The 16,675-nt window shown below is 43.8% G+C and overlaps 1 protein-coding gene across 6 annotated transcripts in view; it reads left to right on the top strand.

Annotated features, from left to right (window-relative positions):
* Positions 1-16,675, top strand: part of tenm4 (teneurin transmembrane protein 4) — a gene marked incomplete at both ends in the record, with an annotated part of 418,773 nt that overhangs the window by 96,330 nt on the left and 305,768 nt on the right. For all 6 annotated transcript variants that reach the window (XM_080731250.1, XM_080731249.1, XM_080731248.1 and 3 more), the window contains one exon: positions 14,654-14,942. In XM_080731250.1, coding sequence (XP_080587376.1) covers positions 14,654-14,942 — 289 coding nt within the window. The remainder of the gene's footprint in view (positions 1-14,653; positions 14,943-16,675) is intronic.

Raw genomic sequence — 16,675 nt, 5'->3', positions numbered from 1 at the left:
GCGGAGCACACGTAGCGTCTGCAGTGCACACACCACAAACACACACATCTCATTAGTTTCCTTTTCTCTGGCGCAGCCAGTCAGCGTTCACACTGCACAGCGGGAAGCTTAGCTGAGCCTCCATTGTTTGCTTAAGTACACTGTGACTACTCCCGACAAACAAAGTAATTACTTTACTCCTCCTAACCGCACAACACTTTGCCATAGCTGTACAGTCTCGTAGCTAAGGTAATCATTGTTTTAAAAAGCAGAAAAATGCGCTAATTTATGCGTTCGCGGTTTAATCAGCTACCCTAGCTTTCCCCCCGTGTTTTTTCGGATGCCGCCGGCAGCTGTGGAACGCCACCGGGGTTTTGGCGGGTTTGCCTTTGTTTGCGGGCTCTTTTAAAAGAAAAGATGGCTGTGATCGTGATGCACAGACGATGACTGCGTCGAGACTCTTCGCCGAGTGTGTTGGCCAAAAGATATCGAGGGTGTGATATCTGTGATATAACTGATATGTCTCTCTCTTTTGAGAGACGAGCCAAAGAATGACTTATGCCTCATTCACACTACAGATATATAGTTGAACGTTTTGCTTGGTAATTCAATGTAATCTCAATGGAAACCAGCTTTAAAGCTTTCAAAGCTTTGCTTGGAGCGTCTCCTGTATCTTTAAAGCTGGTTTCCATTGAGATTACATTGAATTACCAAGCAAAACGTTCAACTATATATCTGTAGTGTGAATGAGGCATCAGGCTTGTTTTCAGCTGCTATAGTCAAGTGTTTCTCAAGTCAGCAATCGGTTTCCTCAAGAACCCATTCAAATTGAAACACTTAGTGAGCGATCTTTGCTCTTCCGCAGTCAGGTTATAGGAAAGAGTAAAAACAAGGTGAAACGAGACCTGGTGGTTGTATACAACTCCTTTGTCTAGGTATCGATAGGGCTCCCTTACAAGTGAGCAATTACCCAGAACAGAGAGTTCTCTGTTGTCGCTGTAAACACCACGTCATCGTCATCACAACAGCGGTTATTGTACCAAAGTAGGTGGCAGGTCAGGTTGGCATGACACAAACATAAGGAATCCATTTGTTTCGGTTATGTATTCAATCCATTCATTACGAACAAACAACTGGCGATCGGGTGTCGCAGGAGTAAAGTTCCCGCGCGCCACTGTGGAAACTGGGGTTTGACACAAATTAAATGCGGTTCCTCATGGCTTCGCCGGGCATCCGTACGAGAACAATTGGCCATGCCTGCGGGTGGGAAGCCCGGGCGTGGTTGGGCAATCTTTGTCACTTTATACAGTGACTTCTACAGGTTGTGACAGCGGTTGTATCGGCGGTTCTGGGCAACTGCCGATGGACCACACTCCGTTGGGTGCTCGGTGATACGCATGCCGAGTTTGACGTCAACCGTTATCAAGAAGTTATCGAGATGCGTGAAGGACAAATACACATAGTACATACACACACACACACACACACACACACACACACACACACACACACACACACACACAAATACTCACACGCATGCACAGCATAGAGATTTATAGATATATAGATAGATAGTGATTTATAGAAGGACAATAAACTGGAAGAAAAATGGGGGAAATTGGCGCACAAAAGAAAATAAACACATTTTTGTCCATTTTCATACAGGTATTAAAGCAGTATTCTACTTTGTCTTTCACCATAGTTATGGGAATGGATATACAGTAACTACATTACTGTCTGTCTAGACCAGTGTTTCTCAAAGTCTGGTCCAGCTAGGGGCCCCCACGGGTACCCTGAGGGTGTTCCAGGGGGTGGTAAATATAGCAGCAAAATCTGTATATACTGTACATCGGCTATTTGAAAATATCCAATCTACTGTACAAGCTCACAGCGGCGATGCACAGCTTATAGATCAGCTATTTTGTCTGGCTGCCCTAAAAGGGAAACCAGACTGTTGTACTTGTCTGACTTTATTCTTTCTATCTTTTTGGATAAACTGTATTTTGCCGCGCTACTCCTCCCACAGTTTTGGTGGCACGCACTTGGGCCATACAGTATGTCAAAACCAGCTTCATCGGAAAAAATAACCACAGTAAAGCAATCCTCTTCAGCTGTTATCGCCTGATTATGGCTAACGTGTAATTCCAGGGAAGTGAAGGATTTATATCCCTGACTGTTGAACAACTTGGATAACTGTAAATGAGATTGATATGGAACTCAGTGCGTTTTGTCACGGTTTAAACACTGTAGTTTAACACAACAATGGTTTGCATTCGAGCCCAGTGACACTATAGACTTGAAGCTTGACATATTTATTTGTTCTCAGCTTGACTATAGTTCTGGCAGCCGAGCACTTGTTTACTGTATAGCGTAATGGAGCCACGTTGATGTTAAACTGTCGTACTTTATGTGCCGCCAAGAAGCATATCTCTGCAGTCGGGCCGAAACCTCCTAACTCCAAAATGTTAATTTTCTGGGAAAATGAGCTCAAGTGGAGTTGAGGTTTTGACTGAAGAGCTTTTTACTACTTTTCATGAAAAGGGTGTTCATATAGCACATATTTATGAAAAAAACAGAGGGCCAATCGGGTGGAGTTAGCTGGTTTGACAGAAAGTGTGGAGTTAGGAGGTTTTGTCACAAGCACTTTTTACCACTTTCCATTGGTTCAATATTAGTTTAACCAACACTCAGATGTAAAGGGTGTTCAATAGCCCTGATTTATGCCAAAAAAAATCTAAAACCTCAAAAGTGGAGTTAAGAGGTTTTGGCCAGACAGTGACGATATCTGCCTCTGTCGGGTGTCCAAAGCAGTTACCGGTACTTTTCAGGATTAAAATACAAAAGCAGCGAAAATAAAAGATCTATAAGCTCAAAACATGTCGCTTCGCGCCACGTTTCGAGCTTGTGGATCTGCTACTTTTGATGCTTTCGTGTGACAGTGTAGTGTGATCAATTATTAAGGCATTAAAGGAGTAGTTCACCCCCAAAATGACTTTTTTTCTATTGATTAGTCACGCCATGGAGACTAGAGTTCAATAATATTTTTTGGTTTTTGTCACATTCCTAAGACAAAAATTTGATTCGAGTAAATTTACCCCCATTCATTCCGGATGGTGACCCGTTTCGAAACGGGTCACCATCCGGAATGAATGGGGGTAAATGTATTGTTATCACATTTTTGTCTTAGGAATGTGACAAAAAACAAAAAATATTATTGAACTCTAGTCTCCATGGCGTGACTAATCAATAGAAAAAAAGTCATTTTGGGGGTGAACTACTCCTTTAATTTACGAAAAGGAAATAACACATCAAGTTCAAATATGGAGATAGGAGGTTTCTGATATTCTTTGAGCATATTGGCCCTTTAAACTCCACATTAAACTAATACTAGACCAGGGGTCTTCAACAAGGGGGTCCAGGACCCCTAGGGGGTCCTCAGAGTTACTACAGGGGGTCCTCCAAATCTTTGTGTGATAGAAACTTTTTTTTCTCCTTTTTTTATTTTAAACACTTGAACCCTAGTGTCCATATTCTGCGAACTTTAGCCAAAAATAGCAGATCTACAAGCTCACAACGCCTCGCGCTGCGAGGCGTTGTGAGCTTGTAGATCGGCCATTTTCGGCAAAGAGGTTTGGTGTAGAGGGGAAAAAGAGCAGACTAAGTACAGAGTGAAAGGTCAAGTTCATTAAGTATTGACGGTTCAAGTGGTTAAATATCTGAAAACACAAATTGACATGAATCCAAAATACACTGATGATTGTTCTGTCAAGCAATGAAACTATATCATATGGAATCTATGAAAAGGTTATGCGGGGGTCCCTGTTTCATCTCTCTCTCAACCAAGGGGTCCTTGGCCTGAAAACGTTGAAGACCCCTGAACTAGACTAAAGAAAGATACTCCCCTTTTAGATTGATTGATTGATCCACGTTTTTATCGACCACAAAAGAGGGTTGACGGTTCATTTTGTATCACGGCCAAATGTGCTTTTCTAAAACTGTGTTTTGAACACAATAAAAAAAAAAGCCATGCAAATGAAGTCCATTATATTATCATTATATAAGCTGCTGTAAAAATGAGACTGTTATTTTGTGTATATTAACAATCTGCTATACAATCTGCTATAATTTGCTCGTCCGTGTGTGTGTGTGTGTGTGTGTGTGTGTGTGTGTGTGTGTGTGTGTGTGTGTGTGTGTGTGTGTGTGTGTGTGTGTGTGTGTGTGTGTGTGTGTGTGTGTGTGTGTGTGTGTGTGTGTGTGTGTGCGCGCGCGCATGTGTGTGCATGTGTGTGTATGTTATGCGTGCGTGCGTGCAGAGGTGAGTGGGTGGAGTTCCCGGGCTAATGAAGAGGATTTGCTTTAATTACATCTCTCACACAGCAAGCGTCAGCTGGGCTTAACAAGTGCGTACATCTGCTAGTAAGAAAAATGAAAAATACCACATTCCCAGACTGAATGGATATCTTTAGTCCCGTCCCTTTGAATGCCATGTGAACGGTGGGGACCCATTGTGGCAAAGTCTCCCCTTTTCTACTGCCTCTGTGATAACAAATGAATCTCCCTTTCTTGCCAATTGCGTTTGTGCAAAGCAGGTCAATAGAGAACCATTTATTTCTCCTGTCCTTTGGATAGTGGTGAATAATTGTCGCTGAATCGCCACATCTGTTAAGGGTGGCATCGCCGTGCTCTTTGTCTCAAAGACCATTAGTTTCTCCCTGTCCTGCTCTGTTCCGTCTCCGGCGAAAAAATAAAACTTTCTACTTTCTTCCTTCCGGGCGCTTTTTGAAGGACCGTCGGGTTGGGCAAGCGTCGACTTAAAGGGATGGCAGGGAAGAAAGGAGAGTAAATCATAAGACAGAGGTAGCTCTCTGGTTTATTGTATTGTGTGGGTACTCGCTGTGCTTTGTGCTGTGTTGTTTTCCCCTGCAGTGTTAAGCACTGTTCTATACGCTAGCTCAGGGGTTTTCAACGTTTTCAGGCCAAGGACCCTTTAGTTGAGAGAGAGATGAAGCAGGGACCCCCACAGCTTGTTCGTAGATTCCTTATAGTTTCATCGTTTGACAGCACAATCATCAGTGTATTTTGGATTCATGTCAATTTGTGTTTTCAAATATTTAACCACTTGCTCTTTGCCAAAAAATAGTCGATCTACAAGCTCTGCGAGGCGTTGTGAGCTTGTAGATCTGCTATTTTTGGCTAAAGTTCTCAGAATTTGGACCCTATGGTTCAAGTTCAAAAAAGTTTCTATCACACAAAGATTTGGAGGACCCCCTTGGGAGTAAGGCTGGGCAATATATCGAAAATGTACCTTCATCGAGGTATCAACATGCGAGGTATACATACCGACGAAGACGGCTTGAAATGAGGTATTGGTGTATGTGTCAAATTAATAAAAAGATGGAAGCACACAGAAATAGCTACAGAAACAGCAGAAATCTCTGAATCCACAAGTCTATGGGCAAATTGAACCATATCATTGCTCCCTATCACAAGTGACTCATTGATATAACATATATTTATAGAAAAGATGATTTGGGGTTTCATGTCCCTTTAACACTCGGGTGACTGAAAAAGATCACTTCCAGTCTGACTGACTCGATCGGTCAAAATGAAAATGACTGGTCATTTCTCTCCCTTTTGGCCCAGGAGAGCAACACCTTCTCCCCTGCAAGAACGAGAACATTTGTCTTGAGTATTTAGGAAAAGTCATGGGGGGGGAAATTTCTGAGACCTTCACGAACAAAGTTATTACACTTTGCGATCTCAAAATCGGCCAAAGTGACCGGTTAGTCACCTGTGTGTTAAGTAAATAGTTACTTTACACCGACCTTTGGGTACCAAACTGGTAGGCTTTAGTCAAATGGAAGCTTTGGTTACCATTTCCACAGTCTTTGCTCTGGCTCAGACATGTGTTGAACCCCACGACCTCCCGATCTCAGAGTGTAGTGGACACTCTGACATCCAGGCCACTGAGCTTTGTCTATAATGACCTGCCCAACACAGGGATGTCAGCTTGAAAGTGGTTAAACGTGAATGATGTTCTTTTTACCCCAGTACTACTACCACCACGTGGTCTTTCTAGACTGGAGACACACGTCTGTTGGAAAGGTTTGAACATGGTCATGACACGTCCCTTAATGTCCTCTTTACACAATTCAACCTCATGCTTTCGGTGTTCTGTCTTTTGAATAATAAATGTCAATGCAAGATATTAACAATGCATTTTGTTAAACAGTAGATTTTCAGGGGATTTGCAGAACATTGACCAGCTATATTTTTGCTATTCTCATGACCTTTTAAATCTACCTATGAAGGTGGATTCTGCTTCTCAATGGGAATGGAGTGGTTTCTTGTCTTGCGGAGCCAGGGACGTGCAGAGAATGTAAGAGAGGCAGGGGCTGAAATTTCTAAAAGGGCCTTGGCGAAAATATCGAAAATAGCCGACCTCCAAGCTCACAACGTGTTGTTCAACATAAGATACATTCAAGTTCAGGAGAGTTTGGACAAGGCAATTCTCTAGAATGCTGCCTTCAGGTATAGCTTGGAAAGAGGGCATTTGCATTTCTTTCACCATAGTAAAAACTGCGTTCATGGTCTGGCTCAAGCCCCCTTTGATGTATATGTGTGCACGTGCCTGTTCGGAGCACAATTATGTTCAAACAGGACACAATTGATTGATTGTGCCAACTGGCCGAAAGTGGCCCACCGGCCTGAGTTTGAGCATCACTGCCATAGACTATAAGCCAAAGAGCAAGCTATGCCTTGCAGCTCAAGGAGATTAAAAGGGAAGTGACAGAGACGTGACTTCGCATCGAATCGACAGATACTTTCGAGAGTACGAATATCCGTTTGAATTATTGACACCGAAAGGTTATACGTGACTCTTTCAAAACGCTATCGTGAGGACTCAATATCACTCAGGACTCTTTGATCGTGATGCTTATCTACGCGCATGCTTATCACAATCGTCGTTGTCGGGTGGAAACCTCGTGTCTCCAAGTTTCAAATGTGTACGTTCTTTCACGAAGTAAAGCCCTGCTTCATCATACAAGGCCGTCGCACAAAAGTAGTGAAAACAGCAGATCTACAAGCACAATGCCTCGCGGTGCGAGGCTGTTTTCACTAGTTTAAATCATTTTTAAAATGATAAATGCAAAACGAACGGTTTTGGACATACAAGGTTTTCACCCGACAAAGACGTAAGGATACTTAAATATTCACAACGCTTAGTGACCTCTGTTGTACCCTGCTCTATGTGCCTCTGAGGGCCGTCTGTAGCCGTACTAATAGCTTCAGCGTACATGTTTTGTTTTGTTTTTACACATTTCCCTGAAGTATACAGTGCCACATTAAATAGTTTGTCAGATTTCGATTTGACACGCTCAACGCTGATGAAACAACAAAAGGTCACACACCTCCGCTGCGAAATAAGACAAATTATACAGTGCCGCGTCTACAAACAATTACAGTCGCCTCGCCAATGAATAATATTTAAGGTGAAAAAAAAAGAAAGAAGAAACAGCTCTCAGTCTCTAGTGCCAGCTTTTAGGTCTTTATTATGGCCCATTACAGCGAGGTTGAGGATGGTTTTATAAATGTGTGGTTGTATTCCCAGGGAGACTCGCAGGCTAAAATGGAATCTGCGCTGGGCTATTTTATTAAGCCGTCAAGACCGGGAATTATGTTATACCTTAGCTATTGAAAAATAGCAGATATACAAGCTCGCAGCGCGGCACCGAGTGCCGCGTTGCGCGCTTGTAGATCTGCTATTTTTGAAAAATCCTGGAAATGTGTGCAAATCTTTGAATATATATATTTTTAAAGCAAACATTTGTAAGTCAAATTTTGCTTCTGGGCTGGGGGGGTCCCTGGAACTAAATATTTTGAGATTGGGGTCCGTGGCCAAATACTTTTTCATTTTGGGGGTCCTTGACATGAAAAAGTTTGAGAACCACTGACATAGAAACATAGGTTTAAAAAAAAAAAAAAAAAAATAGAAGGATTTGGAAGACACCGGGTCAAAATATTCAAAGACTTGTGAGCCGTGAGCTTGTATATCTGCTATTTGTTTTAATAGGTAAAGCATAAAATAATGCGTAACAATCCGGTCTTACTGGGTTAAACATAACCAGAGACGTGGACTGTGGCGGGAGACTATAGGGCCTGCCTATTGGCTCAACAGTTCTGCTGCTATGAAACACATTAAAGTGTGAGGAGGAGGCGGGGGGAGAAAAAATTGGGGACAGATGGCTGTTAGAGTGACAGTCTCATAACGGATAAGGTCCCGGGTTCAATCCCCACCGCAGCCGTTATGTCCTGGCTGTGTCCTTGAGCAATAACACTCACGTTTACCTGCTTCCTATCCTCACTGTAATGCCCTGATTTATCTACTCTGCGGAGTGGCGGCTTGTTGCGAGCACTGGAACTAGCTGATCTACAAGGATTGTTGCAAACGAACAGTTTTACTGAATGAAAGATAAAACATTTCAGCGGGCATGGTGGCGTAGTCGGTATAGCGCTGTCGCCTCACAACTATAAGGTCCCGTGTTGGGGCGCTGGGGACGTGTTCTCACCTCCAAACTCCTCTCAAACTAAAACTAAAACTAAGCATTCATAACGTCGTTGTTGGGAGGAAACCTCGTGTCTCCAAGTTTCAAATGTGTACGTTCTTTCGCAAAGTAAAGCCCTGCTTCATCATACAAGGCTGTCGCACAAAAGTAGTGAAAACAGCAGATCTACAAGCACATCGCGAGGCGTTGTGTGCCGTTAACCAACGGTTTTGGACATACAAGGTTTCCACCTGACAACGACGATAAGCTTTATAGCTTCAGCCTATTCCTTTTGATCACCTCAAACAGTGCCACTGTTCTCTTATGCTTTTGTGGATGTATGACTTGTCTACATGTATGCTTGCTACTGTGAGTGGATCAAATACACTAAACTAAACTCCATGTCACCAGTGCCCACAAGGTGGGGTTGGTGAAAGGGCCTTTCTTTGGAGTTTGCATGTTCTCCCTGTGTCCCCTAGGGTAGGTACCCTCACAAAAAACATGCGGTTATCCTCGTCTCTATACTGATGGAGGGGTAAGGAACTGGTTGGAATAGCGTGTTCTTTCAACCATCCACTAACTCGTTCCGAGCTTGTAGATCTGCTACTTTGGATGCTTTTGAATTTGACTCCTGAAAACAGTATTGGACATATGAGGTCTCCACCCGAGAAGAGACGATATATAATATATTATCATCGCTGTCAGGTGGAAACCTTGTATGTCAGAATACTTTCATTGGTTATATAATTATCCACACGTTTCCAGTGTCCCATGAGCCCTTGCGTGAAAGGTGGGCATCACTTCCTGTTCCTCTTATAGCTGTTTCATTCTGACTGGTTGCTGTTGCTGCTGTGAGCCTGTGACACCTGAATCTCTGTATGGTGATTACTTAGTGCTTGTTAAGTGATTTGAATCAGCCGTGTGGAGGAAGTGAAGCCCACACTGACACACTCCCTTTTCCCCAGTAACAGGCATGTGCACACATAGACGTCAAAGGGGGCTTGAGCCCCTGCCCTTTCAGCCATCTGTAAAAAGTGCCCTCTCCTGACCATGAATGCAGTTTTTACTATGGTGAAAGAAATGCAAATGCCCTCTTTCCATGCCATACCTGAAGCTAGCATTCAAGAGAATTGCCTTGTCCAAACTCTCCTCAACTTGAATCTTATGTTGAAAGAATTGCCCTCTCTGTGTCGAGCCACGTCTCCAGTATTGACTTGATTATGCTTAGTTCAGTGTGGTATGCAAGCACCGAAAATAGCCAACCTCTAAGCTCACAACACGTCGCAGCGCGACATGTTGTGAGCTTGGAGGTCTGCTATTTTCGAAACTTTCTTTTAGAAATTTCAGCCCCTGCCTCTCTAACATTCTCTGCAAGTCCCTGCCCAGTAAACTCCTTGGGAAACTTGTGGATAAATCCCACAGGCTCCACTTTGCGTATAAAATAGGACGTTGATTTCTGAAAATATGTGACAGACTGTGATGATATACAGATCAGATCATAATATCTACTCTATTTGTTCTTAGTGTGGCGTTATGTGCAGCATTACAGTGGCCTTCTACCTTAAAGGGACTACACCATGAATTTAAAATTGTCCTATTTTTTATGTATTTTTTGGTGTCCTACCAGTACCTTCTATCCTCACAAAGTCCTATTTCTGACCATTGTGTCTTTCTCAGTTTATGTAATCAGGTCTCAAAACGGTCTGTCTGATTATGGTCCCTTTTTTAACATCACAAAAGGGACCTACTGCTACTGCTGTGCTGTGTGCTGTGCTGTGCTGAGTGGGGGTTGGGGAGGGGTGGGCAGGCCTGAGAAGGAGGCGGGGAGGAGCTGGGAGAGGGTTGGGGAGGGTTGGTTAGGCCTGAGAAGGAGGCAGGAGGAGCTGGGAGAGGGTTGGGGAGGGTTGGTTAGGCCTGAGAAGGAGGCAGGAGGAGCTGGGAGAGGGTTGGGGAGGGTTGGTTAGGCTTGCTGATTAGGAGGTGGGGAGCTGGGGCCAAAACTATCTCAATAGCGCAGTCCTCCCACTCAGGACAAGGTGGTACTGCAGCTGAAAATGCTCCGAAAGCCAGGCAGAAATGACAGGGGCTCTGTATTCAGGAGTGGTAATGTAGCCTCAAACCTTTTGAAAAACGTTTTTGGGACATAAACAATATGATATTAATTATTTGTAAATGCATGGTGTAGAACCTTTAATGATGAATGGTATGCATACAGACTTGAAGCATTAATGTACTTTTCACTCTATATAAATACCATTATAATGCATTTACAGATGGACGAAAAACAAAACAACAACAAAGGTGCTCCTGTTAGCCGTTCTGATTACTACAGAGAATATGAACGATTCTGTTTACCGAACAATTAATATGATGCCGCGCCGCTTACACATTCATCCTGGTGATGTATTTCTCAGACTATTTTCTAAGCTGTCTAATTAGCATTTACCTCCTTAATAGCTTCAGGGATCAGAAACATTACCGAGCAGCAGGGAGGTCATCAACCAACACGCTTTGCTTTTTTTTTGTTTTATACCTCGCGCTCCGTCTATTTTTCACAACACACGGGCATAACACCACCTTCTTCTCCCTTTTAGAGAGAGGTGGGGCTAATTATGAGGGCAGGATTGTCTTCTCTTCATATAGAGCCATCTGTCACTGGGAAGAGACAAATAATGACACAGACTTCTGTCTGAAATCGAAGGGAAGGAGAGAGATATCAGGCTTGCCGACGACAGTGACGAGCGGTGAGATATGGCAGTAAGACCGGTGAACTATCAATATTTCGACGTCCCATTAGTCCGACTAAGGCACATATGTCAAACTCAAGGCCCCGGGGGCCAAATCAGGCACGTGATTGAATTATCATCGGCCCGCGGATGATATTTAATTACTATTAGAACTGGCCCACTGGCCACTGGTATAGTGCACATGCAATGCCTGGGCTTCGAACCAAGGTCTCCCACATGAAAGTCCAACATCTTACCCATCAGACCAAAGAGATATCTCTATGGACTGGGGGAGATATTAGACTTTTGATGCCATCAGGCTGAGGCAATGTGTCACTCTGTTACACACGCACCACTATAATACTACAAGTCCCACAATGCACTGCTAGTGCATTGGCACGTATCGCGGGCCCGTGACCACGAGCCCGCGTTTGAATAAACATTGAACCAGTCCGGCCCTCGACTTGTACCATTTTTAAAATTTTGGCCCCATGTGCATTTGAGTTTGACATCCCTGGACTAAGGGTTAGGGTTAGGTTTAGGTATAGTTTTACTGAGGTTAGGATTAGGCATAGTAGTATTCACCAGGTTAACATTCACCAGGTTAGCATTCACCAGCGTCGGCAGGTTATATCGCGGCGCGTTCTGACTAAGCTTTTAGATCTGAAATTGACGGGGTCTTTGACGGGGTTCTGTGGCTTTTTAATATTGTGATATCGCTACTCGCTAAAAAGTGAGCAGCAGAGAGTTGGAGAGGACACATGTGCTGAGTTAAGGCAGAGTTTGCAGAACACTTGGACTTCTTTTTGTAGCCCTGATTGTCTTTCTCCTTCTCATTTCCACCTTCCCGCCACAAATAGGCTCTCTCTCACCGCCGGTTTTAACCGAAGCGTCCATTGCTCCAGCCTTCACTCTTAATGGTGTCAACCCTCAGGCTCCACTCTTCCGTTTCCATCTCACCATGGCCAGTTTCACTGCTGAGGAGTTGTTTACAAGACTTGAGTTGGCAAAACGTTTGAACTTCAAATTGCCCAGCCGACAAATGTGAAATAGCTCTGAGGGCTCTGGTCCGAGTGGGTATTACATAGCCGGGCACCTAATGAGCGGGCTTATGATACGAAATAAGCCTTCAGCGCGTCTATATTTCACTCCCTGTTCTGTAAATTGGCAATTTAGTGATGTGGATATCTGTGGAGGCAGAAAAAAAGAAAAGCAGGGCTTCTGCCACTACAAAGCCGCGGCTCTCTTTTCACCCTGCCGCGTCTAAAGTCCTACGTTTGTTGACAGATGGATGGCTGTAGCAGACGTGGATAATAAATGGATGCGATGCACACAAGGACATCAGTCCTTTATCTTATGAAGAGCAGAGAGAATCAAACAGACCACTGCATGCAATCTGATCTAGTGTACCTCATATCTTTACCCACACCCGCCCCTCAACTCCTGTGGTAAATGGTAAATGGTGCATTTATACAGTGCCTTTATCCAAGGCGCTTTACAGGGATTTGTGCATTGTATTCACCCATTTATTCACGCAGACATTCATACACCGATGGCGGAGGGAACCATGCAAGGCACCAACCTGCTCATCGGGAGAAATGTAGGGTTCAGAGTCTTGCTCAAGGACACATCGGCACTAACTCTGGGGGAGCCCGGGATCGAACTGGGAACTTTCTGGTTGCCAAGCTGCCACTCTACCCCTGAGCCTCTGTCTCCCTGTGATGCGAAGTGACAAAGGAGATGCTAACAGACGTGAACAAACACAATATATTATCGCTATCGAGGTGGAACCTTGCATGTCCAAAGCCAAAGGCGGGGGAAATGAAGGATCCAATGTAATTTCATTGGTTAAATATTTATAAAACCCACAGACAATCTTAAGCACTTTCATCCTGTCACACTACGTTTTGGCCAAGTCATTTTGGGTGCAAATCGTGATAAAAATCCAAATTTTGTTAAAAAATAGCAATAATGGGCAGATGTACAAGCTCACAACTGTTGTGAGCTTGTCACATGCAACAACTTTGTGAGTTTGTACTACTGTAGATCGACAGCCATACGACGAAGCATAAAATAGATCATTAATTTATGTATAAAAAGATGAAAATGTTTAGATACGAGATCCCTGCACGACACATATAACCAGACTCTTTTTATCTCTGGAGATTATGCAACAATTCTTGACCGGCGGGAATGAATTTGAAAGAGCCTGACATCTGTATAGCGATGATAATGAAGGAACGTTAGCGACCAAAGCAAGAGACACAACATGGTGGTGGCGTAGTTGTTTGTGAATGCGTGGCGTCTGTCGAGCAGCATTAGCATTTCCTCTACACAGAGGAAAGGGCGTCAGATAATATATGGGCTTCACAAACAGGCCAGAGGGGCAGCTCTCTTTACCCGGGTAAGTAGCCTAGCGTCAGAGACCTGATGTGGTCTCTGTGGCATGATGCCAGGCTCATGGGCACACGTTGGCAGCTGGCACAAGCACCGGGCACAGAGAGAGAGTTTTATGGTTAATGCTTGGAGCTTTGCTTTATTATTGCGCTTTGATGAACACACACTTAATGCAGTGGCCAAAGCATGTCTCATCCACCCGTCAGGGTGGTGAGGCAAATCGGGAGAGATTTTACACTTGGTCACATAACGTGCCACAGTGTGACGTGTTGTGAGCTCGTAGAACTAAGCTTGTACTGTACATCTGCTATTTTCAGGGCGCAACACCCGAGCGCAACCAAACATGAAATGACTTGTCTTTTTAGTTCTACTGGAACTCTTCTCCACTAGTCCCTTCCATAACGTTTTAGGCTAGTTCTTATTTGTTGACGAAATTGGCAATACTAGAAGCTCGGCTGCAGTCCTTTTTAGACCAAAGGCCTGAAATGTGATATACGTTCATATTGTCAGGACCTCAGGAAAGACAACATTGCTGAGAAAGTGACGCTTTTTGTTTTTTTCTTCGTCTTGAGCAAGAATACGCAGCCTGCTTGCTTTCCCTCACAGAGGGGCACATACCCAAAGAAATTTCTCGCATTTATTGTAAGATATTTAGTCTTCGTTTTAGTCATCGTAGCGTAGTTTTTATTTTGTTTTCGTCAGTGAAAAAAGGAAGTCGGACGCCATTTTTCTCCATAGTTTTAGTGCAGTGGTCCTCAAAGTGGATTCCAGGGACTCTGTGGGTTCATTTAGGGGGGTCTAAATGCACCCATACAAGTCTGTAACTCTGACAGTGTACAAATGGAACCAAATGAACCCTAACGGGTTCATTTGGTTCCATTTGTACACTGTCAGAGTTAAGGGGAGACCTTGATATTTGAACGTTTGTGAAACACTGTTTTAGTGGATAAAACTAACCCTGCCTCCCTCCTCACCCGTTTTCGTTTCCTCTCCTCCCCCCCACAGACGGAGCCTTCCAGAACCACTCGTCTCGGCTGCGGACGCCGCCGCTCCCGCTCTCCCACTCCCACTCGCCCAACCACCTGCAGCAGCACCACTCCGCCTCCTCCGTCAACTCGCTGAACCGCGCCAGCAACAACAGCTGCTACACCACGCCGCGGAGCAACGCCAGCCCGGCGCCCACGGGCACCACGGACAGCTCGGCGCCGCCCGACGGGCCTGCCGGCCTCGGGCAGGACTCGTCCGGGACCACCGACAACTGGCTGCTCAACAGCAACATTCCCCTGGAGACCAGGTTAGCCTATACCGCCTCCCTGTGGTCACACACAGTGTGACACTGTTGACATCATGAGTCATCATGACCTCATGCTATATACCTTTACCTCTCTCTCTCTCTCTCTCTCTCTCTCTCTCTCTCTCTCTCTCTCTCTCTGCCAGGCAGTGGCAGTGGTGGAAAAAGTACTCACATATTGTTCCTAAAGTAATAGTATCAATACTGCAATATAGAAATACTCTGTTACAAGTAAAAAGTACGTAATTCAAAATGTAAAAGTACGAAAGTGTTGGCATCAAAATGTTTGAAAATAGCAGATCTACAAGTTCACAGCATGTGTTGTGAGCTTGTAGATCGGCTATTTTCAAATAGCCTAGGTATAAACTAGGGCTAAAGTAATATAATCATTTGTATAACTAACTAAAGTTTTCAAATAAATGTAATGTAGTGAAAGTACAATATTCTTATCTGAGATCTAGTGGAGTAAAAGTAAAAGTATTGGAAATTTGAAAAACTCAAGTAAAGTACAAATACCACAAAAGTGTACTTAAGTAAATGTACTGTTGCCAGGCAGTGGTGGAAGAAGTACTTCGGTTTTTGTACTTTGTACTGCCTTAATGATTGATTGATTGATTGATTGATTGATTGATTGATTACGTTATTAGCAGTTCACATAGGAAAAGCACAGGACAGTACAGTTCAGATACAAGCTCTACTAATAGGATTTAAACCCAAGAAAGCGCCATGGCTTGTTCACATTGGTACTCAATTTAGTAGACCTAATCTGTTGCAGGTAAAAAAAAAGAATTACAAAAAATAATCTGTATTTCAAAGTTTTATTTGAATACAAAAGCAAAAGTATTGGTACTATATGAGAATTTAGAATAATTGTATTACCAAAAGAAAAAGTAGTCATTATGCAGACGATTCCCATTTGGGAATTCTAATAGCAAAGGTAATTCGGCTATTTTGGAATAGCCAAATTAAAAGATAGGACTTAAGTGGTTAATGTTAAGGTAAATAACTAGTAATAATAACTAAAGCTGCCAAATAATTGTAGTCGAGTAAAAAAAAGTGCAATATTTTTCTCTGATGTGTTGTGGGGTAGAAGTATTAAAGTATAATTTTTTTGGGGGGAAAATACAGTAAAGTAAAGTAAAAAAACTACTAAGGAACTTTCCACCACTGCATGCGTACTCCAGGGAGTGGAGCAGACCTCTACCAGAGAGAGAGAGAACGTTGTCATGTTGTTATGTGGAAATCCGTTGGACTGGGCTTGAGCTTGAAGCTAATAAACGCATCTCTCTCTCCTCTACTTTCTGCCGTCTCGTGCGCGCGCTTCACACTAACACAGCAACTGTCGAGGAAGAAAGTCATAAAACAGGGAAGACCCAATTAGGGGTTGTGGGAGGGGGGAAACTACATGTGATGAACACGATTTTCTGGGAAACAAGAGAAAAGCACTGTGTTTGTTTGGTACGGTTCCCCGGCCGTCTTAAAGCTAGCGAGGCGTCGCGACGCACCAGCAGTGCCGGATGCATTTCTTGGGCGGTTGTAATTATAATAACGCCATGGCGTGTGAAACGGAGGTTCCTCGTGAAATTGCAATTCAGGCTTCCGTGAGCGAGTCCGCGCCTGCCAGGTGTGTCGCACCAAAATTCTGGGCCCTGGGTACAAGGATTCACTCACATTTTGTGCTTTAACGATTGAAAAATAGCAGATATGCAAGCTCACAGCGCGGCACCGAGTGTCGT

The sequence above is a fragment of the Nannobrachium achirus genome, assembly GCF_963921795.1.
Source record: "Nannobrachium achirus genome assembly, chromosome: 8".
NCBI classification, from domain to species: Eukaryota; Metazoa; Chordata; class Actinopteri; order Myctophiformes; family Myctophidae; genus Nannobrachium; species Nannobrachium achirus.
This window is presented reverse-complemented; position numbering and strand designations above follow the sequence as displayed.